Source organism: Syngnathus floridae, chromosome 16 (genome assembly GCF_059516105.1).
Source record: "Syngnathus floridae isolate MCC-2025c chromosome 16, RoL_Sflo_1.0, whole genome shotgun sequence".
Lineage (NCBI taxonomy): Eukaryota > Metazoa > Chordata > Actinopteri > Syngnathiformes > Syngnathidae > Syngnathus > Syngnathus floridae.
This window is the reverse complement of record NC_142428.1, coordinates 10529320-10554909: the sequence shown is the minus strand read 5'-3', so window position 1 is coordinate 10554909 and position 25590 is coordinate 10529320. Positions and strand designations below refer to the sequence as shown.

Below are 25590 nucleotides of genomic sequence, written 5' to 3'. Positions count from 1 at the left end.
TAAATAACAGCAATAAATAATATTCAATTCAAAGTAATCAGCAACATTAACTCAGGAGCACAATATATAAAACATTTTAACCTACAAAACAAAAATGAATAAAACAATTTGTGCTCAAAATGAGGCAGCATGACGGAGACCATATCCCCAGCTGCAGGTAGTATCAGCTCTTCTGCAATGGTGTGATTTTTTCTTGCACTGAGCAATTTGGTACGCTGCTTTATATGATGCTTACAGTGCTTGCTGATTGACTGAAGTAGCATTCACAAAGTGGGATGATTGTTGGCAATATTCAGCCCGTTTTCGCTGAAAAACCTCAAGCATCTTATCAGCGTGATTGGGATGCAATGACTTTATAAGTGCCGCCTTAATTTATTTGGCTTCATACTGTCCGCTGCCAACATTGTAAGGCACAGTAAACATACCGGTCTTTCCTCGTCTCCCATCGTAGTCACACTGAAGCCGAGCGCTACGTACGCTTCGTCATATGTCTTAGCTTTCGTGTAACTCTCAATTCTCTTATCTCGGTCTCTCTCTGCCGTTCTTTTCAACCCTGTTAGATATTTTTCCATCGTGTCCCACTGCACTTTTTATCACCTGCTCTGTGCTGTGTGTGCGTATGCTCCGTGCGCTCGACACTGCAGAGCGACTACTCCTTGCGCGCACACTTACAGTGATACCGCCACTCCCACCTACTGCAGTGGATGTCTAATTACCCTTTAATCTTGTACAGCCAAAAGAAAAGCATGTTCCCTGGTGTCACACGCGACCGCCTTGGTATCGCACCGTGCCCGCCCCACTATTTGAGAAGCACTGCTTTAGCAGATGTTCCATCCCCAAACCAAAGCTTCAGGTTCTGCTGCCCAAAACAAGACATTCACAAACAGTTGAGTCAAGGGTGCACACAAAACGCCTTTGCGGCTGAATTGCATTGTACTGTTTTTTTCAATCTGCAGTCTCATGTTTGAGTCATTTTATCCTCCAACGTCGATGCGGCTGAACATAGCATTTTCGATTTCCCAGCGGCTCTGCGCCTACCGTACGTGTCGTAGGGGTCCACATTTGGGCCGGGAACGTTCCACCACCGGATGGTGGTGTCCACACCGCCGCTGAAGCAGTGCTCACCGTCGGCCGTGACGGCTAGCGACAGCACGGGGCCGCTGGAGGTAGGGAGAGAGGGACACGGGGCTAGGTTAGGCTGCGAGGCTCGGATCAGCCCGATGGCACCGCACCATACGTACGCATGAGCTCTAAACGTGTAGACCGGCTCCACGTCCAGCGAGGCGCTTCTACACAAAAGAAGCAAAGTCACATGATGTTGGCGGGGTGCTTCATGAGCTGACATTTATGCTCAACCTGACACCAAATGTTTAAGATATGAAAAAGGTTATCAAAAGATTTGGTCACAGCACGATACCTGATGTCGTAACGAGTGATGGGCGAGTCCCCATGTTGCTAACGATAGCCGTAGCGGCTTTATTTGCCTTTCGTGTCACGTCAAGTTGCTATCTCTGGTTATTTCGGATGGGTCTGATTGGAAGGTGGTCTCGATCATTGTTGTTAGTATGGGTGACTAATCGAGAATTGATACTCGTATTGCTCTGAAGAGGTATTGAACATCCCCAGTAGCAACGCTTTGTGATTTTTTTTTTCCTAACGAAAAATTTCAAAACGTAAAATCATAAAAAGAGTTTTGGCATTAGGTTGTAAAATGATGTTGGATGTTAGTCAGGTCGTCCTCAGACAAGCTTCCATAGTAGAAGCTATACATTGCTAATGATGACTGTGGAGCGCAGCTCCTCACAGCATCCCCAATCAAACCCTTAATGCTGAGTGTTAAGCAGGGAGGCATCGGGTTCCATTTTATAGTCTTTTTGGTATGACTCGGCCAGGGATTGAACCCACGACCTTCCAGTCTCAGGGCGGACACTCATACCACAATGCCACGAAGATGGTAGAGGTGCTCAAATCAATAGGTTAATCGAAATCTAAAAACTTACCAAATTAATCAACCATTTTATCGAGAGCCATTTTTCTCCAAAGGGTCCAAAATCTTAGATTTTGGCCTCCCAATAAAATTTCAATAATTATTTTCGGATTTGTCGTCTTTCGCATCAGATTTGCCACTGTCGTTAGGCTGTTAGACAACGCCGACAAATGTGGGTGGCGGTGATGTGTGGTGAAGCCAGCAGGGCGGCGCTACTTTTTGGCGGCGAGCGTCTTGGTAAGATTCCACAGCTTGAGCGTGTGGTCCTCAGACACGGTGAGCAGGCAGGGCTCCAGCGGGTGGAAGGCAAGCGCCCGCACGCCATCAAAGTGGCTGCGCAGCGTGTACTTGGGGTTCCACGTCTTCCGGAATGACAACTCCTGATTGGACGCCAGCTGCGGGAGGGGGGAGGAGTCGCATTAGCCAGCAAACACTCAGCTCGCCCTCATGTCTATTGGTGATGTGCTTTTAGGAACCGAAGCACGGTAATGTTCAGTATGTGGGTAATGAGGTCAAGTGCAGGAACTAAGTCGTAGTCGTCACTCACGTCGTAGCCGAAGTCCACATCGTCGTTGGCGACGGTGAGGTCGGCCAGATCGCCCAATCCCAGCACGCTCTCCAAGACGCGGTCGGCCCCGCCCATCAGGAAGTCATTCCCCACCCCAGGTGCGAACGGCAGCGGTTCAGCTGTGCGCCACAGAATAGGGCTAGTGTTAGCGCCGGCGTCCTCTTGGCCAGATGGGGATGGGGGGTGGACGCCCACTGAGCTCACCCCACTCCGTCCCGTCTCCAGAGCTGCGTGCTTCGCCGGCGCCTTCGCCGTCCTCGGCTGTCACCAGGAAGTCAAACTCCTTCAGCGCCTCCTCCGTGTCGCCGGCATCCTCCTCGGACGCCAGACCCTCATTGCCCGCCTGAAGACAGCGACGATGGGCCGGGGCGGATGGCAACCGAGAACATGGAGAAGAGGAAGAAGGGTTAAGAAGGCACTGGAACACAAAGAAAAGCAAGCACGATAGACAGAGCAAGTAGAGGAGGACATGGAAAGAGGGACAAGCGGGACAAGGAGGATGAAGAAGATCACTTCCGGTTTAATTTAGGTCAGTTCTGGTTTGATTCTGGGCACTTCTAGTTTAATGTAGGTCACTTCCGGTTTGATTTGGGGGACTTCCGGTTCACTTCCTGTTAAAATTGGGGCACTTCTGGTTTACTTTCTGTTCATTTGGGGCACTTCCTGTTCATTTTGGGCCCCTTCCTGTTCGTTTTGGGGCACTTCCGGTTCACTTTGTGTTCATTTTGGGCCGCCACACTGGAAGTGGGGGTGAATTGGGTAAGCACAGTGGGTGAATATGGTAAGCATAAGGTCAACAGTTCAAAGTTAGTATGGGTTGAATCGGTTGAAAAATGTAGAAATTAGATTTGTAAAATGAAATTTTTGGAGAATTTGGTGTGAATTTCAAAATTGAAAATTTTGAATTTTTGGTAAGTGGGAAGTTGTGGTAGGCAAAAGATGAACAGTTGAAAGTTGGAACGAGTTGAATCGGTTGAAAAATGTAGAAATTAGAGTTGAAAAACGAAATTTTGGAGAATTTGGCATTGGAGAGCAACAGCAATCTGTACATATTGTATTAGGTTAGACAATCTCATGGACATTTTAACGGTCATATTATGCAATTCTTTTCCTTAGTTTATATAGACATAACTTCTAAATCAGATCACACATAGGCATACACACACCCACACGCACAGAGGGGTGACGCCCCCCACACTCACAGAAACCAAATGGTCATGTGACAAGTTCCCGCCTTTCCGGACAGTATAAAACAAGATGACCTGGAGACGGACATTGTTGTTGATGCTGCCATTGAACAACCCAAGATCTTGCCAATAAAGGACCAACTCTACACTCCACATCTTTGTTTTTCCTGCCTCAACTTCGGACATTCCCACACAACACGCAACAGATGGTGACTCAGACGTGGGTTTTGTCCAGTTGAGCAGGTTTTGGCCGCTTTCAGGTGAGGCTTGCCGCTCCGGTTCGGAGGTCCGGGGCCCCACCTTCAAAAGGTAAGAGGATTTTTCCTTCACAAACTGGGACTTCCGCACCGTAGTGGCATTGCCTTGGCTGAAGCTTAGCGTATTTTGCCGTAAATTGAACGGGTTTGTGTACATGAACCTGCTCTGGTAAAGTACACCGGTCGTGTGTGGAGACGAGTTGCTGCTTTAGTGGGTTTCGCGCGATGTTGTGTGTCTTGTTTTTCGTCTTGTTTTGATATCAAATTTCGGTGGTCGTCGATGTGGTTCCGAGACCTGCGTCTTGTGATTTGATATTGTTGTATTTTAGGCCGTTGAGTGTACCCGGCATTTGCATTTGGCAGTCGTCGATGAGGTTCCGAGACCCGACTCTTGTGGTTTGTCACGTGTGATCATTTGGCTGCTGCGTTTTCTTCCGGCATTTTTTTAATGTGGATGTGTGCTGATTTAGGCGCTGCGTTTTCTCCCAGCATTTTTTGAATGTGGATGTTTGCTGATTTAGCCGCTGCGTTTTCTCCCGGCATTTTTTTAATGTGCATGTGTGCTCATTTAGCCGCTGCGTTTTCTCCCGGCATTTTTTAAATGTGTGTGTGATCGTTTAGCCGTTGTGAACCTCCCAGCAGACATAAGTGAATTGGCTTTTGTTGTTTGTTATTTTTTTTATTCCCCCCCCCTCTCTTGTTGCCTCTGTGCGGGCGTGGCACCGGTGCCTATTGAGATTGGAAGGGGGGCTGTAAGAGTCTGCTCTTTTGTGCCTCACCTCGGTCTTTCTGTTTTCCATTTTCTCCATTGCTGCTGGACTGTGAGGTGGAGAAGAGAGCAATTGTTGTGATTTGCTTGCGAATGGACTGTAATTGTCTGCTCCTTTTGTGCCTCACCTGTGCCTTTCTGTCTTCCATTGTCTCCATTGTTGCTGCACTGTGAGAGGGACAGGGGAGCGATTGTTGTACTTTGCTTGTGAATGGACTGCAGGAGCTTGCTTCTTTTGTGCCCCACCTGTGCCGTTCTGTCTTCCATTGTCTCCATTGTTGCTGCACTGTGAGTGGGAGAGGGGAGTGATTGTTCTAATTTGCTTATGACAGGGCTGTAAGGTTTCCTGTGGTGTCTCACCTGGACTGTTTTGTCTTCCATTATCTCCACTGATGTTGGAAGGTGAAGGGGGTGAATGACTAATGTTTGATTGTGGAAAAGTTTGGGTACTTGCGTGTGTAGTGCAGCACCTGTGTTGGGGGGGGGGCGTTTTTGAGGCGTTGGTTTTGTGGCTAAAGGGCAGAGTTAACAATAGGTCATTGGCCCTGAACAGTCCTGTTGGTCTGTTGGCACTACTTTCCATATATCCTATATACGTGGATAGTGTTACGTTTGTTGCAGGATATTGACAGTGCGATTTCTGATTATATGTACAATATGGAAGGCGAATTTGATCTAGGGATGATTGGTTTGATCTGGAGGCACTCCCGTTGGGCGAATAGGTGTGTGCGGGCTCAATTTGATACTGCTGTGGCGATTCATGTGGAGAATTTCTCGCCAAAGAAGCGCCTTGAAGTTTGACGCGAAATGCATGAGTGGATAAAAGACTCTCAGAGGTCGGGTCACTTCCCCTCTGGAGAGAGACACCGATGTGGTGGCGTTGTTGCAAAAGACTGAAGCTAAGTTGGTGACCAGATTGGAGGAATTGACTGCTGTAAAGCAGCACGTTTTTACGTTGCATGGTAGGAAGGATCGTCAGAGATGTCTGAAGATCGAGACGTGGCGCTCTATGGTAAGGATGCAGATGTTGGCTGCTGGTAACAAATATTGGTTGAATAGGGGATGTGCTGGTGCCCCTGGGAAGGAGGGGGGTTTAGCGCTAGCGGGTGAGCCTGCGGAGGTGGGGGGTAAAGGCGCCTTCTTCTTCTCGGCTGACTCTCCCTGGTGGCTGCTCATCTCCTCCTCTGATTACTCCCTCTGGTGGCTGCTCATTTCCTCCTCAACTGCCTCCATCTAGTGGCTGCTATCCGCAGCTACCTGACACTGGTGATAAGTGTGAAAGATTGCTTGTGTCAGTGCCGCCGCCCTACCCTTCAATCCTTTCTCCCCTGCGGCGTCCACCTCTACGTGCGCAGCCCCGGCGTTGCAAGCACCTATTGTGCAAATTACAGGTGGCCAAGTAGATTGTTCCATTCTCAGTGATGACAAGTCTGGGGCCCCTCCCGTCAATACCAGGGGCGCCACGCTTACGTCTGCTCCGGTGCCTCCGCGACGGGGTAGTGACCTTCTGCTAGGCAATCATTTTGACCATCTTTTGGCGACCATTACAGAAACAGTGGTGGGCATAAAAAATTCTTGTTTGCGGGGTGGGGAATCTCCTGCGAATGCACTTTTGGATCTTGATCAAATTATTGGCTGCGTAAACAATATTCCTCTCCATGGGGACAGGCGGGCTCAACTCTCTTCTGGCTCATACCCGCTCGGTTATTGAGGACCGCCGTTGGGGGACTTCACAGGTCCGGCCCTCGATGGACAACTACGTGAGCACCCCCTGGTGGCCTGACCACTTGGCGGCATCTGGGGGTGCCACCTCTCTTGGTCAATTGATTACGCTTGACGCTTCTTCGCAGGGCAGCATTGTCACGCCTCGGTACTCTTTTGTGACCCCTCAGTCTCCCTCCGCAGATCCAGTTGGGGACTGCGCTCCCGCACCACCAGACTCGCCAACAGCTTCTTTCTCCAGGCTGTTAGGACCCTGAACTCGCTACCCCCTTCTGCGTAGCGTGCGGCACTGTTGCGCTATGTTCTGGAATGTCTGCGGCTGTGGCAGACATCTACTGCGCAGCGGTGGAGGAGTCCTCAGACTCATGGCAACAAGTTGTGCGCCAAGTAGACACTTGGATGCCTTGGTGCCGCCTTTACCTGCCCCCGTCTGACCCCTTTCATTGCACTTTGTACTACGACATGTTGGGTGATTTGATGTATGCAGAGGAATTCCAACAGGTGGAGGGCAGGTGTACAACTCCTATTTACTGGCAGGGCCCGCTGGGGTGGCTTTGCAAACTGATCTAACAGACGATCAACTTTCCTGGTACAAGATGGGCGACCCTCTAGACACATCGCTTCCTCCATGCAGCCCCCATATTACGGTGATGGTGGCAGCGGAACACAGGGCAAAGGATCTCGGTCCCATGACGTATAAGGCCTCTCGTGCTTCCGATTGGGTTTCTGTGTCATCCAAACTTTCCTATTCTTCATCCTGTGATACTTACCGCATGAGGTTGTCGGCTGTTCCAGTCCCTTCCATTCTGCAACATGTTCTTCTGCTCCGCCACCATGGCCGGGAGACAAAGGATTCAGAGTTTGCTGAGGAGATGTTGGAGACGCTCCCTGACGATCTTTGGTCGCAAGGCGCGAATGACGTGGGCCTGTGTCGCAATGTCTCTCCAGTTACGTTTGAAATCACCCCAGATCCGGTTCGTTTGCATCAATACCATATTTCTCCGGAGGCAGCGGCAGGGGTCGCCGAGAATATTCGCTCTCCTCCAATCGGGTGTCCTTCACTTGGATTCTGAACCCGCCTGGAACACTCTGATTTTGCCTGTTCCGAAAAAGAAAGTAGGGAAGTTCACGATGGCTCATGATCTACTCGCTATAAATGCTCAAGTTCTCACTCCACTTCTTCCTGTGACCAACCCTTTTGGTGCGTTGTTGCTGCTCTCTCCAGACCATAAATTCTTTTCCTGCATTGATTTGGCGAATGCTTTTTTCTGCCTACCGCTCAATAGGTCGCTCCAGCACATCTTTGCTTCCACCTTTCAGGGTCAGACCTACTCCTACACTCGTTTGCCCCAATGACGTTCTATCCTCCTTGACCCTTCCTACTGGTGTCATGCTTGTCCAGTATTTGGATGACATACTTCTTGCGGCCCCCTCGGAGGATGTTTGTTTGCAGGCGACGAAAGCGGTTCTACTGCACCTGCGGTCGCAAAGTCTGAAAGTTTCCTGATCTAAGTTGCAGTTTGCTCGCCGGCTTGTTTCTTTCCTTGGCCGTGTGGTGTCCTCTGGGTGCACAGGGTTGAGTGCTTCCCATCGCTCTACTGTCCTAAATCATCCCCGACCGGAAACTGTACGGGAGATGCTTTGCTTCTTGGGTGTTGCCAATTACTCTTGTAATTTCATCCCTGACTTTGCTGAATTTACCACTCCGTTACGACAGTTGGTCAAGAATGCTGGCATGCGCAACCTCAAGGCTTCTCTGGCTTGGACGACTGAGACGGAACAACTGTTCATTGCCCTGAAACAGTCGCTTTCCTCTGCGATTGATATGGCCATTCCCTGGTACGACTTACCCTTCCTTTTATTTGGATGTTTCTGTAAAGGTCCGCTCTGTTTCCGCTATTCTTTTCCAGAAACAAAGGGGGATAGAAGAATACTCATGTTTTGCTCCGTTCTGCTAGACCCCTATGAACAAAAACAACCTCCCTGTGCGCGTTATGCTTCTGCGTTGGCAAGACTTTTGCAAAAGACTGCACACATTACACTTGGCCATAAAAAACACATTTTGACAACACATGGAGTAGTACAGTATGTCACCGGCCAATTATTCACAATGTCATCAGGCAGACAGTGTAAATTGGAAAAGATACTTACTGCACTGAATTTGATTTACACGCATGAAGGGGTGAATGCTGCACATGGTTGGGGGAGGGTCAACCGCATGTGTGTGTAGAACGAGACAGACAAGCACGGAGATTTCGTGAACATTTGTACATAGAACCGATAACAGATGGGGAAGAAGTGTTATTCATAGACGGATGCTGTTTTAGAGGCCAAGAGTCGCTTCAATCAGCATACGGAGTGGTAAGACACATGAATAACAATAAGTTTGAAGTGATCAGGGCTGAACCGATTGTGGGACAAGAGTCGGCACAAAGAGCTGAACTGATTAGCCATGACTCACGCATTGGAAATGGAAAGGAAAAATTGTAAATCTTTACACAGATTCAGCGTACGTGGTCACAACGGTAAATTTTGGTCTCACAGAATGGGAAAGAACCGCGTATGTCACCGCATCAGGTACCCCGGTAAGATATCTGACCGATGTTCTGCAGCTAAAGGATGCGGTGATGAAACCTAAAAAAGTGGCGATTATCAAATGCAAAGGACATTCACTCAAACAAGATATGATTTCGCGTGGCAATGCCACTGTGGACTCAGCCGCAAAGGAGGCCGCAGGGTATGTAATACCGGATGAAAGCGAGATGGTGCAGGTGTCACTCCAATCAGATAGACAGACCAGGTGGTCGGTGTCCGAACTGCTGTTACAGCAAAAACGAGCTAGCCCTGAAGAGGTGAGTATGTGGAAACAAAGGGGCCCAGAAAACAGGGGACGGTATTTGGAGTAAAAACAGAATCCCAGAAGCCCCTATGGAGCTGTTGAAGTCTCTGATATGTAGATGAGGCACATGGGCTGGGACATGTGGGTAAAGTAGGTGGTGGCATCCTTTTATAGATGAGGTGATGGACGAAAGAGTTAGGAATTGTATGCTGTATGTGCAATACGAGACCAACTTGGAAACCACAGGAAGGTAGGAATGCCCCGAAGGTGTCACTTCCTGGCTAGGGAGTGGTGATGGACTTTACGGATATGGTTCAGAGGGTGGGCCGACACCGATATCTGTTGGTGATTGTTGATGCATACTCGGGCTGGCCAGAGGCTTAGCCGTTCCGGCGAGAAGATAAGACTGTCACGCGCTGGTTGGTTAATCATTACATCCCGACACATGGGTTCCCACGCATTGTCAAGTCAGATAATGGCACCCACTTAAAGAACAAATACCTCCAGCATGTAGAAAGCATGTTGGGGCTCAGGCACAAATTTGGTTCAGTTTATCACCCTCAATCCGAAGCCCAAGTAGAGAGAATAAACCACACATTGAAAGATAAATTGAAAAAGGTGATAGGTCCAATCTGAATTGGGTTCAGGCACTCCCTCTGGCATTGATGTGTGTGCGTATGTCAGTGAACGCCCGAACTGGGCACACCCCTTTTGAGTTACAGAACGGATGCTGTTTTCGGGACCGGCTTCGACCCTTCCGGTGGCGGATTCAGAGAGCGGTAAGCGCTCTCGCACACATTGTCCAGTTCTATGGTTCCAGATTTGCAGAACAGACAGCAGCAGACCCAGAAGTGACGGCCGAGATCCAGATAACTCCATGGGTCCAGCTGAAGGTCCTGAAAAGGAGGTGGACGGAGCCAAGGTGGACTGGTCCTTATAAAGTGGTGGAGTGCACCTCACATGCCGTCCGGCTGGCCGGCAAAGGAGATACTTGGTATCATCTGTCCCTGTGCGCCCCTGTGGAAGGCTCCAGCAAGGGTCCGGATCCGCCATCGACAGCGCCCCCAATTCAGCACAGAGGCAGAACAATCCTCTTCCCCATTGGTGGCCAGGTAGTCTACCCTGAGCCAATGAAGACAAGGACCGCGCTGCGGACGATTTCAGGTTCTCTCTGGACGGAGCAGAGCTGCAAAGGGGGTGAGAATTGTGCTCACCCTCCACCAGTGGGCGTGCCAAGCCCCCAACGGCTGAACAATCGCGAACAATTTTTGTCTTGAACTGTTGTTATTGATAGCATTCTGGTCGCCTAAGGCAGAGGGACCATGTGAGACGTGTTCCTGCACGATAACATGTGACGTGTTCCTGCTCGATAACATCTTGCCGCAGGTTTTTCACTCACACACTCAAATTGAACTCAAGTATTGGGGCAAGACCTCCTCTTTGAAGTGAAGTATTGCTGTCATTGTTTGTTGTTTTAATCAGGTATCATCCTACATGGCCCCCCAACCCGTCCCCTATCATTTACTTTCTTAGTTTTTTGTGCTCTTGCTCTCTTTGTCATTGCGCCCCTAGTATGGAAAAATTCACAACTTCCCTTTGAATTGATGCATGACACCGGCACACCCCCTAGTAACGCCTCCGCTGGTGCTGAGGCTTGCCTGCTCATGACCACTGCTATATTCCCGACCCTGATATAGGCTGAGGTGGTGGTGTTTTCTGATCCTGGAGTACCGGCACGATACAGGTCTGGGGGCGACCGGGGTTTTGGTAGCAGGTCGGGACAGTCTGTGGTGGGGGCCAGAAGGGTCGAGCTGCCTGACCCGTGTGACGTCGGCATGTCTGTCCGGCGCTCCACTGCCAGTACCTATTTGTGTTGTGATTCAACGAGGTTCGTGAGTTACGTTCATTCCTGTGAACCTTTTTGTCTTTGGGCAGGTTCAGAGGGGTTGCGTGGGCTGATTATGACTGGTATGGTGATGTGGTCGGATTGGGGTGGCGGGAGTCCTCTTGGAGGTCAATGTTTGCCGCTTCGGACTGGCCTGCCAATTCTTACGGATGGGACCAACGAGCGGCGCGATGGTCTAGGACAGACATGGGCAAACTACACATCCGGCCCACGGGGCCGTTTAATCCGGCCCGCCAAACCTGAATAAATTGTATTATTAAACTTTTTTTTGGGTCATTTTCCCTGCAATTACCATGTTTACCCAATAGATGGGGAAGCGCCCGTCCGCGCATTTACTCCCGGAAGGCGTGTCAGAAAGCTCGGTGCACAGTCATAAGTGCGTGTACGTACTAAGTAGTACTGACCCGGCGCACTCCGCGCTCTATTTCCATCAGTGCCGAATTTTAAGTGTGGGCTGTAACGTCAGCATTCTCGTAATTCGCGCGCTGAGCTTTCAGATACAGTTTTACGCTAATGCCACCCACTAACCTTCCCCTGGAATCCTTCCATTAAAATGAGTGGCCCGAGGAAAAGAACTGTGGACACTGAGTGCCGAGTGTTTAAAAAAAAGAGTGGACAATTTGGCTCGACCTACGTGTGTAAGCAGACGTTCAGCCACATGAATGTCAACAAAGCCCGTCACAGATCAAGGATAACGGACCGACACCTCGGCTCTATCCTAAGAATTACCACGACAAATTTTATTCCAGACCATGATGCACTTGCAAAAAAGGGAGACCAACAATACTAGTGATTTCTTTATTTATTTTACTTTACTTTATTCTTTCATATTTCAGCACTCGGTTTCTGCTGTCGGTTGCAGTACAGTCATGTGTCAGCAGGGTGAAGAGCAGCGGACTGAGCACGCAGCCTTGGGGGGCACCCGTGCTCAGCGTGATGCTGCTGGAGATATTGTCACCAACACGTACTACCTGAGGCCTCTGACAGAGGAAGTCCAGCAGCCAGTTGCAGAGGTAGGTACTGAGGCCCAGCTTGTTGAGTTTGCAGATGAGTCGCTGTGGTACAATGGTGTTTAATGCAGAACTGAAGTCCACAAACAGCAATCTCACATATGAGTCCTTTCTCTTCAGGTGGGTGAGGGCTGAGTGGAGGGTAGAGCAGATGACCTCCTCAGAGGACCGTTTGGCTCAGTACGCAAACTGGAAGGGGTCTATGGTGGGGGGGGAAATGGATCTGATGTGCTCCATGACAATCCGCTCAAAGCACTTCATGATGATGGGTGTCAGTGCCACGGGGCGGTAGTCATTGAAGCAAGATGGAGCAGGTTTCTTTGGCACAGGTATGATGGTGGCAGCCTTGAAACATGATGGCACAATGGCCTGCTGCAGGGAAATGTTAAGGATGTCCGTGAAGATCAGCTCCTCAGCGCAGTCCTTCAGCGCTCGACCTGGGATGTTGTCTGGGCCCGCCGCCTTACGAGTGTTGATAGCGGCAAGCGTCCTCGTCATGCTATTGGCAGAGAGGCACAGAGGCTGCTCGTGTGGAGGGGTCTTCAGCGGGCAAGTGCTGTTCTGAGCGTCGAAGCGAGCAAAGAAGCGGTTCAGATTGTTGAGCAGAGGGATGTTGCCCTCACAGCTCTGCGGCGCGGGCTTGTAGTCCGTGATGGTCTGAATGCCTTGCCATAGGCCCCTTGCGTCCCTGCTATCTTTGAAGTGGGCGGTAACCTTGCAAGAGAATGCCTTTTTCGCTTCCTTGATGCGCCGGGACAGGTTGGCCCTTGTGTTCTCAAGCCAGCCTCATCCCCAGCTCTGAAGGCTTTGTCTCTGGCCCTCAGCAGCCTGAGGACAGCCCCTGTCAGCCATGGCTTCCAGTTAGCCCGAGTGACGATGTATTTTGTGTGGGTCACATCATCAATGCAGTTCGTGATGTAAGAGGAAACAGAGTCAGTATACTCTTCTATGTCCGTCTGATTGTTGTAAGTGCCTGCTTAAAATCTCATGGAGGTTTTAATGTTTGCATTATGCAATTCTTTTCCTTAGTTTATATAAACATAACTGCTCTATCAGAACACTAATGCAAGACACACAAAGGAACACACCCACACCCACTCACAGATACCAAATGGTCATGTGACAAGTTCCCGCCTTTCCGGACAGTATAAAACAAGCTGACCTGGAGACGGACGTTGTTGTTGATGTGCTGCCTTGCCATTGTGTACTGACTGCCATTGAACAACCCAAGATCTTGCCAATAAAGGACCAACGCTACACTCCACATCTTTGTTTTTCCTGCCTCAACTTTGGACATCCCCGCACAACACACAACAGCGTGAATTTCAAAATAGAAAATTTGGGATTTTTTGTAAGTGGGAAGTTGTGGAATAGGTAGGCAAAAGATGAACAGTTGAAAGTGGGAAGAGGTTGAATCGGTGGAAAAATGTAGAAATTAGAGGGGAAAAATGAAATTTTGGAGTATTTGGCGTGAATTTCAAATTTGAAAATGTGGAATTTTTGGGAACTGGGAAATTGTGGAATAGGTAGGCAAAAGATGAATGGTTGAAAGTTGGAACGGGTTGGATCGGTTGAAAAATGTAGAAATTAGAGTTGAAAATGAAAGTTTTGAGAATTTGGCGTAAATTTCAAAATTGAAAATATTGAACTTTTGGTAAGTGCTGTGGAATAGGTAGGAAAAAGATGAACAGTTGAAAGTTGGAATGGGTTGAATCGGTTAAAAAATTTAGAAGTTAGAGCAAATGTTGAATGCCTCAGAGAATGAATGGAAATTTTTAAAAAAGATTGCGCCAAAAATTTTTGAAATTTGGAAACAAACAAAAACTAGAGGTTCGAGAGGTTCACTTTAGGTCACTTCTAGTTTCATTTAGAGCACTTGTTTAAATAAGGTCACTTCGGTTTATATCGGGCACTTCCGGTTTAATTTAGTGCACTTTCGGTTTAGCTAAGGTCATTTCCGGTTTAATTGGGGTAACTTCTGGTTCAAAAAGGTCACTTCCGGTTTATTTGGGGCAATTCCTGTTTGTTTGGAGTCCCTTTGGTTTAGTTGAGGTTACTTCCGGTTTATTTGGGGCACTTACGGTTTAATTTAGGTCACTTCTGGTTTAGCTGAGGTCACTTACGTCTTTTTTGGGGTCACTTCCAGTTTAAAAAGGTCACTTCCGGTTTATTTGGGCACTTCCGGTTTAATTCCGGCCACTTCCGGTTTATTTGTGTCACTTCCAGTTTAGTTTACTTACTTTCCGGTTTGATTAAGGGCACTTTCACTTTAAATTAGGCCACTTCCGGTTTATTTGGCGCACTTCCGGTTTTATTTATGCCACTTCCGGTTTATTTGGGGCTCTTCCGGCTCACTTTAAAGTCATTAGCCAATGAGCAAACACATTGTACCATGAGAACACTGGAGTGATAGTTGCTGGAAATGGGCCTCTATACACCTATGTAGATATTGCACCAAAAACCAGACATTTGCAGCTAGAATAGTCATTTACCACATTAGCAATGTATAGAGTGTATTTCTTTAAAGTTAAGACTAGTTTAAAATGATCTTCATTGAAAAGTACAGTGCTTTTCCTTCAAAAATAAGGAAATTTCAATGTGACCCCAAACTTTTGAACGGTAGTGTGTGTGTTCCGGACTATAAGCTGCGACTTTTTTCCAAAATTTTGGACCCTGCGGCTTATAGTCAGGTGCGGCTTATATAAGATTTTTTTCAGGATTTTTGTGATGACTTGATCACTTTTACTCTTAACACTATTATATACAGTAAAAGCTACAACACAAACTGACAAATAACTCGTTTTCAAATCAGACGAGTAAAAACTGGTCAAATATTTAAAAAAAAAAGATATTAAAAGTGAAGACAATTTGCAATTCTAGTAATGACACACGAATTTGATGCACAATTTGTCTTCGTGGGCCACATAGAATGATGTGGCGGGCCTTGAGTTTGACACCTGTGCTCTAAACCCTTTCTCTTACTCTGCCATGTGACTCAGAGATTACACAAAGCAGTGGCGCTGTTTGGACCATCTGCATTGTATTAAAACCCAATCAATCAGCATTTGAGTTCAATTCTTCTGACATTTTGCTCACCAAAAACAAGTTGTAATGAATGTGAACTTTTAATGCATTTTATTCAGACGGTTACTTTGAACCTTAAACGGCGGTGCGGCGTACTTATGGATTTTTACGGCCTCCGGCCTCCAGGGGGCGCTCTAAGCAGGAAACAAGAGCGAGACAGGCAAAGAAGAAATAATGCGCCGAAGAAGACGTGCTAGTTTGTGTTTACATTTCGCGCATCACGCAGAACGCGATCAAGACGGACATTACTGAAAGGAAGCCTTTATACACAAACCGTCATCATGGGGGACAAAAGAAATGCATATGATGCCGCTTTTAAGACAAAAGGCAGTTGATGTTGATGACATTATGTTGTGTCTACTCTGGAGCGTACTTATGGATTTTTACGGCCTCCGGTCTCTAGGGGGCGCTCTAGCAGGAAGCAAGAGCGAGACAGACGAAGAAGAGATAATGCGCCGAAGAAGACGTGCTAGTTTGTGTTTTGATCGTCTCGCACATCACGTACACACCCGCACTCACACAAAGAAGAGACAGAACGAGATCAAGACGGACATTACTGAAAGGAAGCTTTTATACACAAACCGTCATTATGGGGGACAAAAGAATTGCATATGATGCCGCTTTTAAGCTATACGTGTCGCTCGCTAGTTTAATGTAATTTAGCACTTCGTGCATGAATAAGATTAGCATGAACAGACCCTCATCACACTCGAAGAAATGCATAAAAGCGACAACGAAAGAGAGACTGAGAAAGTGTGAGGCGAAGGATATCTAACGCTATTCCAATCGGACACTAAGGAGGAAGACTTCGATGGTTTCAGTGCACAGGAGGAAGATGAAGACGGCTCTTTTTTTACTTTTACGGTATGTTAGTGCTGTGCTACCGTGTTGCTGCTGTGTTGCTGCTGTGTTACCGCCGCGTCTCAGTGACTTTGCTGTGTTACTTCCGTGTTGCTGCGGTATTACTGCCGCGTCACAGGCAGTGTTTGGAAAGAAATGTTAAGGTTTGTCAGGGTTTTCCAGGTTATCTTTATCGTATGATTATGTTGGAATGCAACCTGTAATAAATAACCTATCTAGATTAGTTTTATGCTTATGTTGGAATGCAACCTGTGATTAATAACCTAGCTTGTCCCATCCTACACAAAGTTGTAAAACACCCCTTGCTATGATTTGACTAGAGGTCAAGGGCTTTCTCTATTCAGTCCACTCTTACCCCCACCCTGTTTCTCTTAATAAAAATGCTCTTGCAGGAGCCGAGAGTCAGACCTCTATTCGAACATCGCTGTACGCACAGCGATGAATGGACTCTCCACCTGCAGGTGTCTAAAAGGACTTACTTGTCTCCCGTGTGGTTCTTGCAAAATAAGTTGGAGTGAGCGAATCTCTATCAAGGTATGTTATTAAAGCTTTAAAAAAACTTTCTGTGTCCAGTCTTTCTTTGCTAATAACTCACGTGCACACTTCCGCGTTGCTGCGGTACTACTGCTGCGTCACAGGCAATGTTTAGAAAGACATGTTCAAGTATGTTATTAAAACGTTAAAAAGGCTTTCTATGTACTGTCTTTCTTTGTAAAAAAACTCGTGCGCACGTGTGGCTTATAGTCCGGCTTATGTAAGAAAAAAACTGAAATATCCCTGAATTTTAGCTGGTGCGGCTTATAATCGGGTGCGGTTTATAGTCCGGCAATTCCGGTGTCTTTGTGACTTGGTGATTTCAAAAGTAGTTCACGAGCTGAAAATGTTTAGGCAGCCCTGGTGTAGAATAACATAATTGTGAAGGCCTTCGCCTTCACACTAATAAAGGAGGACATAGAGGAAGGAGATGAAGACCAGGAGGAAGATGACGTGTTACTGACCTTGTTTTTGTGTTTCCTGTGATGTCTGACATCATTGCCAATGTCATCCATGAGCTCTCCGTCCTCATCGTCGTCTTCGTCGCTGTCCTCGGCGTTCTCCAGAAAGTTGAATGTCTCCAGAACGTCACCTGGACTCCTGCGCACGCAAATACACAGAGTGTCCTCATCATCATGGCCACGTCATCTCGTCGTCACCGCCACGGTTACCGTTTGCCATCCTTGCCGTTGATAAACTGCTGCAGATTCTTCTTCTCCACCGACCCGTTCTGCTCTGGCGTCGACAAGCCCAGCAGCGAGCGCACACGCTGCGTGCGCACGTCCAAGATGGTGTCCGTATAGCCCACTTCCTGAAGATACCTACGCACACACACACGTGAGCACTTCCTGCCACTGCCTGATGAAGTCACCATGATGTCCTCTTACTGTCTCAGCAGCTGTCTTCCTTGTTTCCACGTCAGCTGACTGTTGGTGGACAGCGCCGAGACTTCTGAGTCTTTGGCGTCTGGAACACGACAGACACGCGCTTAGATACACTCAGATACACGCACGATTACTGGCATACAGACATATCGACAACAAATGCACACAAATACACAAGGGGACAAAACAGACCGCATGCAGATACACACATAAAACAGAACAGCGCTAACATCGGCAGGCGAGGCAATGTAACCAGGACAACCAGAAAGCAAGGGGGCAGGGCAGAGCAATGTCACCTGACTCAAAGCTGGGCATCTTCAAGTCGCCTTGATTCAACTCTGTTCCATATTTCAACTTGTGATACTTGGCCCTGTGGAACGCCAATGTGCACGCACACAGTTACACACAATGCATTTCCAAAGCTTTGCTACTCGGGCTAATTACGCACGCACGCACCTCTCTTGCTTGAGAGCATACTCCAACATCTTGATTCTTCTGACCAGGTCATTCTTCAAGTTCTCCTGACCTTTCCTCTCTCCCTGGAGGAACGCTATCCTCGCCTGACCAAAAAACAAAAATACAAACACACACACACACACACGCGTCAGAGTGACAGCAGCTGTTAGGGGTTTTCAGATTATCCTTATCGTATGATTATGTTGGAATGCAACCGGTAATAAATAAGATAGCTGTCCCATCCTATACAAGGTCGTAAAACACCCCCTGATATGTTTTGACTCGAGCACAAGGGCTTCCTATTCAGCCTACTCTTACCCCCACTCTGTTTCTCTTAATAAATATGCCCTTGCAGGAGGGAGAGTTTTAGACTTCACTCCTTCAACGTGTGAGCTCTCCACCTGCAGGTGTCTAAAAGGACTTGCTTGTCTCTCGTGTGGTTCTTGCAAAATAAGTTGGAGTGAGCAAATCTCTAACAGCAGCTGGTCCTGAAAGATGACACTATTGGTTGATATTTATAAACACACACAGAGTTGTCCATAGCAACAGGTGCATCAAGAGGCACATCAGAGTTGTGCCATTGCCATGGCAACAGGGAATACACACAGGGCGCTTCGCCAACCTGCGTGAAGGTGGCCCCCCACCCCACGCAAAATTTAAGGAAAATAGTCTGTTTCATGTGTGCTTCGTTTGTGCAGCAAAAAAAATTGTTTGTGCTGCTATGGTTTTTTAGTTATGAAAGATGACAGTGAGACCTGGAAGGGCGTGATTGGGAGGAACGGCCCCCCCTGATCTGAACCCGAGCGGTGTTCTATTGTTGGACTTCGGTGCTCGACACGGATTTTCAATAATGAACACCATGTTCAAACATGAGGGTGTCCATGTGTGCACTTGGCACCAGGACACCCTAGGCCGCAGTTCGATGATCGACTTTGTAGTCGTGTCATCGGATTTGCGGCCGCATGTTTTGGACACTCGGGTGAAGAGAGGGGCGGAGCTGTCAACTGATCACCACCTGGTGGTGGGTTGGCTCCGATGGTGGGGGAAGATGCCGGTCCGACCTGGCAGACCCAAACGCTCTGTGAGGGTCTGCTGGGAACGTCTGGCAGAATCTCCTGTCAGGAAGAGCTTCAACTCCCACCTCCGGCAGAGCTTTTCCCATGTCCTGGGGGAGGCGGGGGACATTGAGTCTGAGTGGACCATGTTCCGCGCCTCCATTGCTGAGGCGGCCGACCGGAGCTGTGGCCGTAAGGTCGTTGGTGCCTGTCGTGGCGGCAATCCCCGAACCCGCTGGTGGACACCGGCGGTAAGGGATGCCGTCAAGCTGAAGAAGGAGTCCTATCAGGCCGTTTTGGCCTGCGGGACTCCGGAGGCAGCTGACAGGTACTGGATGGCCAAGCGGAACGCGGCTTCGGCGGTTGCTGAGGCAAAAACCCGGGCGTGGGAGGAGTTTGGTGAGGCCATGGAGAATGACTTTCGGACGGCTTCGAGGAAATTCTGGTCCACCATCCGGCGTCTCAGGAGGGGGAAGCAGTGCGACTTCAACACTGTTTACAGTGGGGATGGCGTGCTGTTGACCTCGACTCGGGACGTCGTGAGTCGGTGGGGAGAATACTTCGAAGACCTCCTCAATTCCGCCTACACGCCTTCCATTGAGGAAGCAGGGCCTGGAGACTCTGAGGCGGATTCTCCAATCTCTGGGGTCGAAGTCACTGAGGTAGTTAAAAAACTCATCGGTGGCAAGGCCCCGGGGGTGGATGAGATCCGCCCGGAGTTCTTAAAGGCTCTGGATGTTGTGGGGCTGTCATGGCTGACACGCCTCTACAACGTTGCGTGGACATCGGGGACAGTACCTTTGGATTGGCAGACTGGGGTGGTGGTTCCCCTCTTTAAGAAGGGGGACCGGAGGGTGTGTTCCAATTACAGGGGAATCACACTCTTCAGCCTCCCTGGTAAGGTCTATTCAGGGGTGCTGGAGAGGAGGGTCCGTCGGGAGGTCGAACCTCGGATTCAGGAGGAGCAGTGTGGCTTTCGTCCTGGCCGTGGAACAGTGGACCAGCTCTACACCCTCGGCAGGATCCTCGAGGGTGCATGGGAGTTCGCCCAACCAGTCCACATGTGTTTTGTGGATTTGGAGAAGGCGTTCGACCGTGTCCCTCGGGAGGTTCTGTGGAGGGTGCTTCGGAAGTACGGGGTGCCGAGCCAACTGATAAGGGCGGTTCGGTCCCTGTATCACCGATGCCAGAGTCTGGTCCGCATTTCCGGCAGTAAGTCGGATTCGTTCCCAGCCAAGGCTGCCCTTTGTCACCGATTCTGTTCATAATTTTTATGGACAGAATTTCTAGGCGCAGCCGAGGCGTTGAGGGGGTCCGGTTTGGGGACCTCAGCATCGCGTCTCTGCTTTTTGCAGATGACGTGGTGCTGTTGGCTTCTTCAGGTCGTGATCTCCAGCTCTCGCTGGAACGGTTCGCAGCCGAGTGTGAAGCGGTCGGGATGAGGGTCAGCACCTCCAAATCCGAGTCCATGGTTCTCGATCGGAAAAGGGTGGAATGCCTTCCCCGGATCGGGGATGAGATCCTGCCCCAAGTGGAGGAGTTCAAGTATCTTGGAGTCTTGTTCACGAGTGAGGGGCGGATGGAGCGTGAGATCGACAGGCGGATCGGTGCAGCGTCGGCAGTAATGCGGACCCTGTACCGGTCCGTTGTGGTGAAGAGAGAGCTGAGCCAAAAGGCAAAGCTCTCAATTTACCGGTCGATTTACGCTCCTACCCTCACCTATGGTCACGAGCTATTGGTCGTGACCGAAAGAACGAGATCTCGGATACAAGCGGCCGAAATGAGTTTTCTCCGCAGGATGTCCGGGCTCTCCCTTAGAGATAGGGTGAGAAGCGCGGTCATCCGGGAGAGACTCGGAGTAGAGTCGCTACTCCTCCACGTTGAGAGGAGCCAGATGAGGTGGGTCGGGCATCTTATCAGGATACCTCCTGGACGCCTCCCTGGGGAGGTGTTCCGGGCATGTCCCACCGGTAGGAGACCCCGGGGACGACCCAGGACGCGCTGGAGAGACTATGTCTCTCAGCTGGCCTGGGAACGCCTTGGGATCCCCTGGGATGAGCTGGATGAAGTGGCTGGGGAGAGGGAAGTCTGGGAGTCCCTCCTAAAGCTGCTGCCCCCGCGACCCGAACCCGGATAAGCGGAAGAAGATGGATGGATGGAGATTATTTTATAGGTCATCCAGAGTTCACCCCCCATCTGATCAAAATGAACCCAAAATGGTACAGTTCGTTTGTGCTTCGTTAGTGCTGGTTTGTGCCACAAAAACCTTCATTTGTGCTGCTTCGGTTTCGTAGATATTACACATTTATTTTATAGCGATGACGTCACCCAGACCCCCATTTTACTCCAAATGGACCCAAAATGGTACCGTTCGTTTGTGCTTCGTTTGTGCTGGTTTGTGCAGCAAAAATTTTCATTTGTGCTGCTTCCATTTCGTAGATATTACTCGTTTATTTTATAGCGATGATGTCACCCAGCCCCCCATTTTACTCCAAATGGACCCAAAATGGTACCGTTTGTTTGTGCTTCGTTTGTGCAGCAAAAATTTTCGTTTGTGCTGCTATGGTTTTTTAGTTATGAAAGATTATTTTATAGGTCATCCAGAGTTCACTCAGCCCCCAATCTGCTCCAAATGAACCTAAAATGGTACCGTTCGTTTGCGCTTCGTTTGTGCTGCAAAATTTTTTGTTTGAGCTGCTTCCGTTTCGTAGACATTACATTTTATAGCGATGACATCACCCAGCCCCCCATTTTACTCCAAATGGACCCAAAATGGTACCGTTCGTTTGTGCTTCGTTTGTGCTGGTTTGTGCAGCAAAACTTTTCGTATGTGCAGCTTCCGTTTCGTAGATATTACACATTTATTTTATAGTGATGACGTCACCCAGCCCCCTATTTTCCTCCAAATGGACCCAAAATGGTACCGTTCGTTAGTGCTTCGTTTGTGCTGGTTTGTGCAGCAAAGATTTTCGTTTGTGCTGCTACGGTTTCCTAGATATTACACATTTAGGAAAATGGGGGGCTGGGTGACATCATCGCTATAAAATAAATGTGTAATATCTACGAAACCGAAGCAGCACAAACGAAGGTTTTTGCGGCACAAACCAGCACTAACGAAGTACAAATGAACGGTACCATTTTGGGTTCATTTTGAGCAGATGGGGGGCTGGATGAACTCTGGATGACCTATAAAATAATCTTTCATAACTAAAAAACCATAGCAGCACAAACGAAAATTTTTGCTGCACAAACGAAACAGACTATTTTCCTTTAAAGGGCTAGAGACACCGGTATATGTATAAATCGGTTTTAGTTAGCTTATGGGCTTATAAATATAAATTGACGCTCGAAACAACGAAAAGGAATCTGTTGCTCTGAAAAATGTAATTTAAATTTGCCGCACAGACGAGTTTGACTGCACCGAGCCGCCAGCCGGAAGTGACGTCTCATGACGTCTCAAGTTGTACGCGTTTAGCTTCAGTGAATGTAAACAAAAAGAGAAGAGGGGCCAGCGCGGAGACGTCGGGCCAGGTTTGCGGCCAACCCAGCTCGCCTCGCCGTGCCTTCCATTATCCTGGCGTACGTTCGTTCGCGGGACGACAAGATGGGTTGAGTTCGCCTGATAGGATCCACGAACCGGACAGTGCGTGCCTGCTGTGTGCTCGTGTTCACAGTGGCCTGGTTGACTGTCATCTTTCCGGACTCTGCTGTCCATCGGGAGCGGCTAGCGTGCTATCACTCTTATTGTTCATCTTCTTGTTTTATATTTCCTGTGTTGTTTACTTGTATGTGCGTTGTGAACTCTGTCTTATCTTTCCGGACTCTGCTGTGCATCGGGAGCGGCTAGCGTGCTATCACTCTTATTGTTCATCTTCCTGTTTTATTTTTCCTGTGTTGTTTACTTGTATGTGCGTTGTGAACGCTGTCTTGTCACCCTGGGATAGTGAGAAACGTAATTTCGATCTCTTTGTGTGTCTTGACATGTGGAGGAATTGACAATAAAGGAGACTTTGAGACTGACTTTGAAAAGTATGTCGAAGCGTGACGGGAGGGGCACAATTCAGAAAACGTGCTCAGCTCGTCGAGAAAATGCGATTTAAGCAATAAAATTAAAAATACTTATAAAACCTAAACCAAACGTTGCAGGTGGTCATGTCTTCATGTGCCGAGATCAACTCGGCACTCTAAAGTCCCCAAGAGCACTTTTTACTATGCCAACCTAACCAGAGTGACGGGAGGGGCACAATTCAGAAAATGTGCTCAGCTCAGCCCAAGTGAACTGCTAGATTCATCATATTCTGCGTCAAAAGAGGTTTCTGAATCGGATAAAATGATGCTAATATTGCCGCTAGAAACGGAGCTGTCGCTATCATCTGCCATGTTGTTTGGGTTTGTTGACATCCAGATGTACAACTTGTGACGTCACAGTAATGGCGCTGCCAGTTTGGCTTCGTGCGGGACCCGATCGATAAACTGGCATTTCATTTCAGCTTTATTCTTAGTAATCGGTGTCCATTTTTAATTTCCAATGCGGCAAATGTGTTCACTTTATACATTCTATCAAATTCCGTTCTAATTGAGAAAAAAAAAAAGGGATGTCTCTAGCCCTTTAATTTTGCGTGGGGTGGGGGGCCAGCTTCACGCAGGTGCTTCGCCACCATCTATTTTATCGAGAGGTGAGTTTGTGTGCGTGGGGTTACGTGGTGGCTCCACCCACTCGTTGCGCCCCTCTTAAAGATTATGCGATAATTGAAATATTGTCAAACGGTAATTTAGGGCCAGGCCAGGAATTAGTCAGTGATCTCCAACACGGGCATTTACTGAGTTAGACCTCTGTCAGCGGCATTGGCTCTAACTTGATTAATCATTTCAGCGTGAAAGTCACCCATATTGTCCATGGTCTTGAAACCAATAAGAACAACATCAACAATACAGAGTGCTTGCCAGGTGAGTATGGAATGACAAATCAATGATTTGATTACCTATTCACGACAGAGATTTTCAGAAAACTTTTAAAATTCAGTCCTGTAAATTAAAATAATCTCATTACTGTGAACCAAAGCATTCCTATGCAATATGAGAGTCACTGACAAAAAACGGTACAGTAGGCTTTTAGGAACGTCGTAATTGATATTGCCATTCAAATAAATCATACGACAAAAGTGTGTAATGACGCGTATGTGGTGTCATGCAGGCCCAGCCATTCCTCGTTCAGCGGCAAGGCTAAGGTAGCTCGGAGCCAGAATGATGAACCAAAACAATTTAGAATGTACAAATTCGAGGACATTCCTCCACGATATTCGACTCTAATTGTTTGGGAGTCAAACTTCGACGCGCACGGACAACGTCAAGACGTACAAATTGAATTTTTGGACGCATTTAAGTTTAGGTGCAAGCAAGAGGCTAATGCGGCTAATCTCGTCCAAGCTAACGATGATCCAGCGCGTAGCACATTAGATTGGCTTTGGCCCTCAAGCAAAGGTTTCGTTTTAGAAAAATCACTTTGATTTGCATTCATGGTGAGATGTTTAAGATAGGTGGTCTTGAAAGTTGATGGATCTATAGAACCCCCTTGCCCACCCTCTTTTTTGTTAAATACGCCGCACAAGTCGACACTGTTGTTACTCATGGCCTGACTGTCACTCACTATCTAGATTCAATAAAAAGCACACATCCAATTGATAAAAAAGTATCATGTATTGACAAAGGCTAAAATAGTCGTTGACCTACTTTGTGAGTGTTGTCACATTAGTGAGAGTAGTGTCACTGCTATTATTAGTCCAAGATGTTGACATGATCTCCCTTGAATGGACGTCAACGGCGCCCCGGCCAGTGGTCGCGTCTACCTTCCATCCGCCCCAGCGCGGCTCACCTGCAGCTCGGCCCGCTCCACCTCCCAGTGGGCCCGCTCCATCTCGAAGCGGGCCCACTCGTGCTGGATGTAGTGCAGGATGCCCGCGATGGTGTACTGTTGCTGCTGAGGCCGCGGCAAGTCGTCGGTCTGCGGCGGTCCCAGCGCCGTCCCGCCGCCGACGCCTGGGTGAGCTCCTCCGTTCCCCCCCGGCTGGACCTGCTGCTGCTGCTGCGGCTGCTGCTGAATTCCGGTTGTGGCTCCTTCGGGGTGCTCGTCCATGTCGGGCTTGTAAGGAAAGTGTCCGCAAGAGAAGGAAAACCCCCGCTGCGTGTCCGGCTCGATCCCGTGGTTCCACCCCGGCTCGACTCGCTGCCCACCCCTCCACCCGACCCAGGAGGACTGGGATGAGGTGAATGTGGCTGATGACGGAGCAGCTTACTGAGGAGAGCTAACCGGTCGCCATTACAGAGGGATCTCGTAGCGGAGGAGGCCGGAGAGAGGCTTGCCGCGGTGCATGCCGGGAACAGAACTACCACCGAGCCGCTTTCATGGACACAAACAAAAATGGCTATCACGGTGCCAACGACCATGCCAAGACCTCATTTTTATTTTAACGA

The 25590-nt window shown here is 48.6% G+C and overlaps 1 protein-coding gene across 6 annotated transcripts in view; it reads right to left on the bottom strand.

Annotated features, from left to right (window-relative positions):
• The window catches only part of strn3 (striatin, calmodulin binding protein 3), a 30706-nt gene extending 5216 nt beyond the window's left edge, over positions 1-25490 (bottom strand). For 2 of the 6 annotated variants that reach the window (XR_015863519.1, XM_088401202.1), the window contains exons 1-13: positions 24992-25490; positions 18065-18168; positions 17905-17978; positions 17612-17690; positions 17396-17545; positions 17189-17324; positions 4897-5054; positions 4779-4818; positions 2760-2898; positions 2535-2674; positions 2204-2382; positions 1242-1289; positions 1039-1160 (exon numbers count right to left, since the gene is read on the bottom strand). Coding sequence is in view for 5 of the 6 variants with exons in the window: in XM_088401202.1 (XP_088257328.1) it covers positions 1039-1160; positions 1242-1289; positions 2204-2382; positions 2535-2674; positions 2760-2898; positions 4779-4818; positions 4897-5054; positions 17189-17324; positions 17396-17545; positions 17612-17690; positions 17905-17978; positions 18065-18168; positions 24992-25252 (1630 nt within the window). In the remaining variant the exon portion in view is untranslated. Of the gene's footprint in view, positions 1-1038; positions 1161-1241; positions 1290-2203; positions 2383-2534; positions 2675-2759; positions 2899-4778; positions 4819-4896; positions 5055-5128; positions 5239-7260; positions 7417-7482; positions 8496-17188; positions 17325-17395; positions 17546-17611; positions 17691-17904; positions 17979-18064; positions 18169-24849 lie in introns of those variants that run through there. The other 4 variants (XM_088401203.1, XM_088401205.1, XM_088401204.1 and 1 more) reach the window with 4 other exon arrangements.
• Positions 25491-25590: the final 100 nt, after the last annotated feature.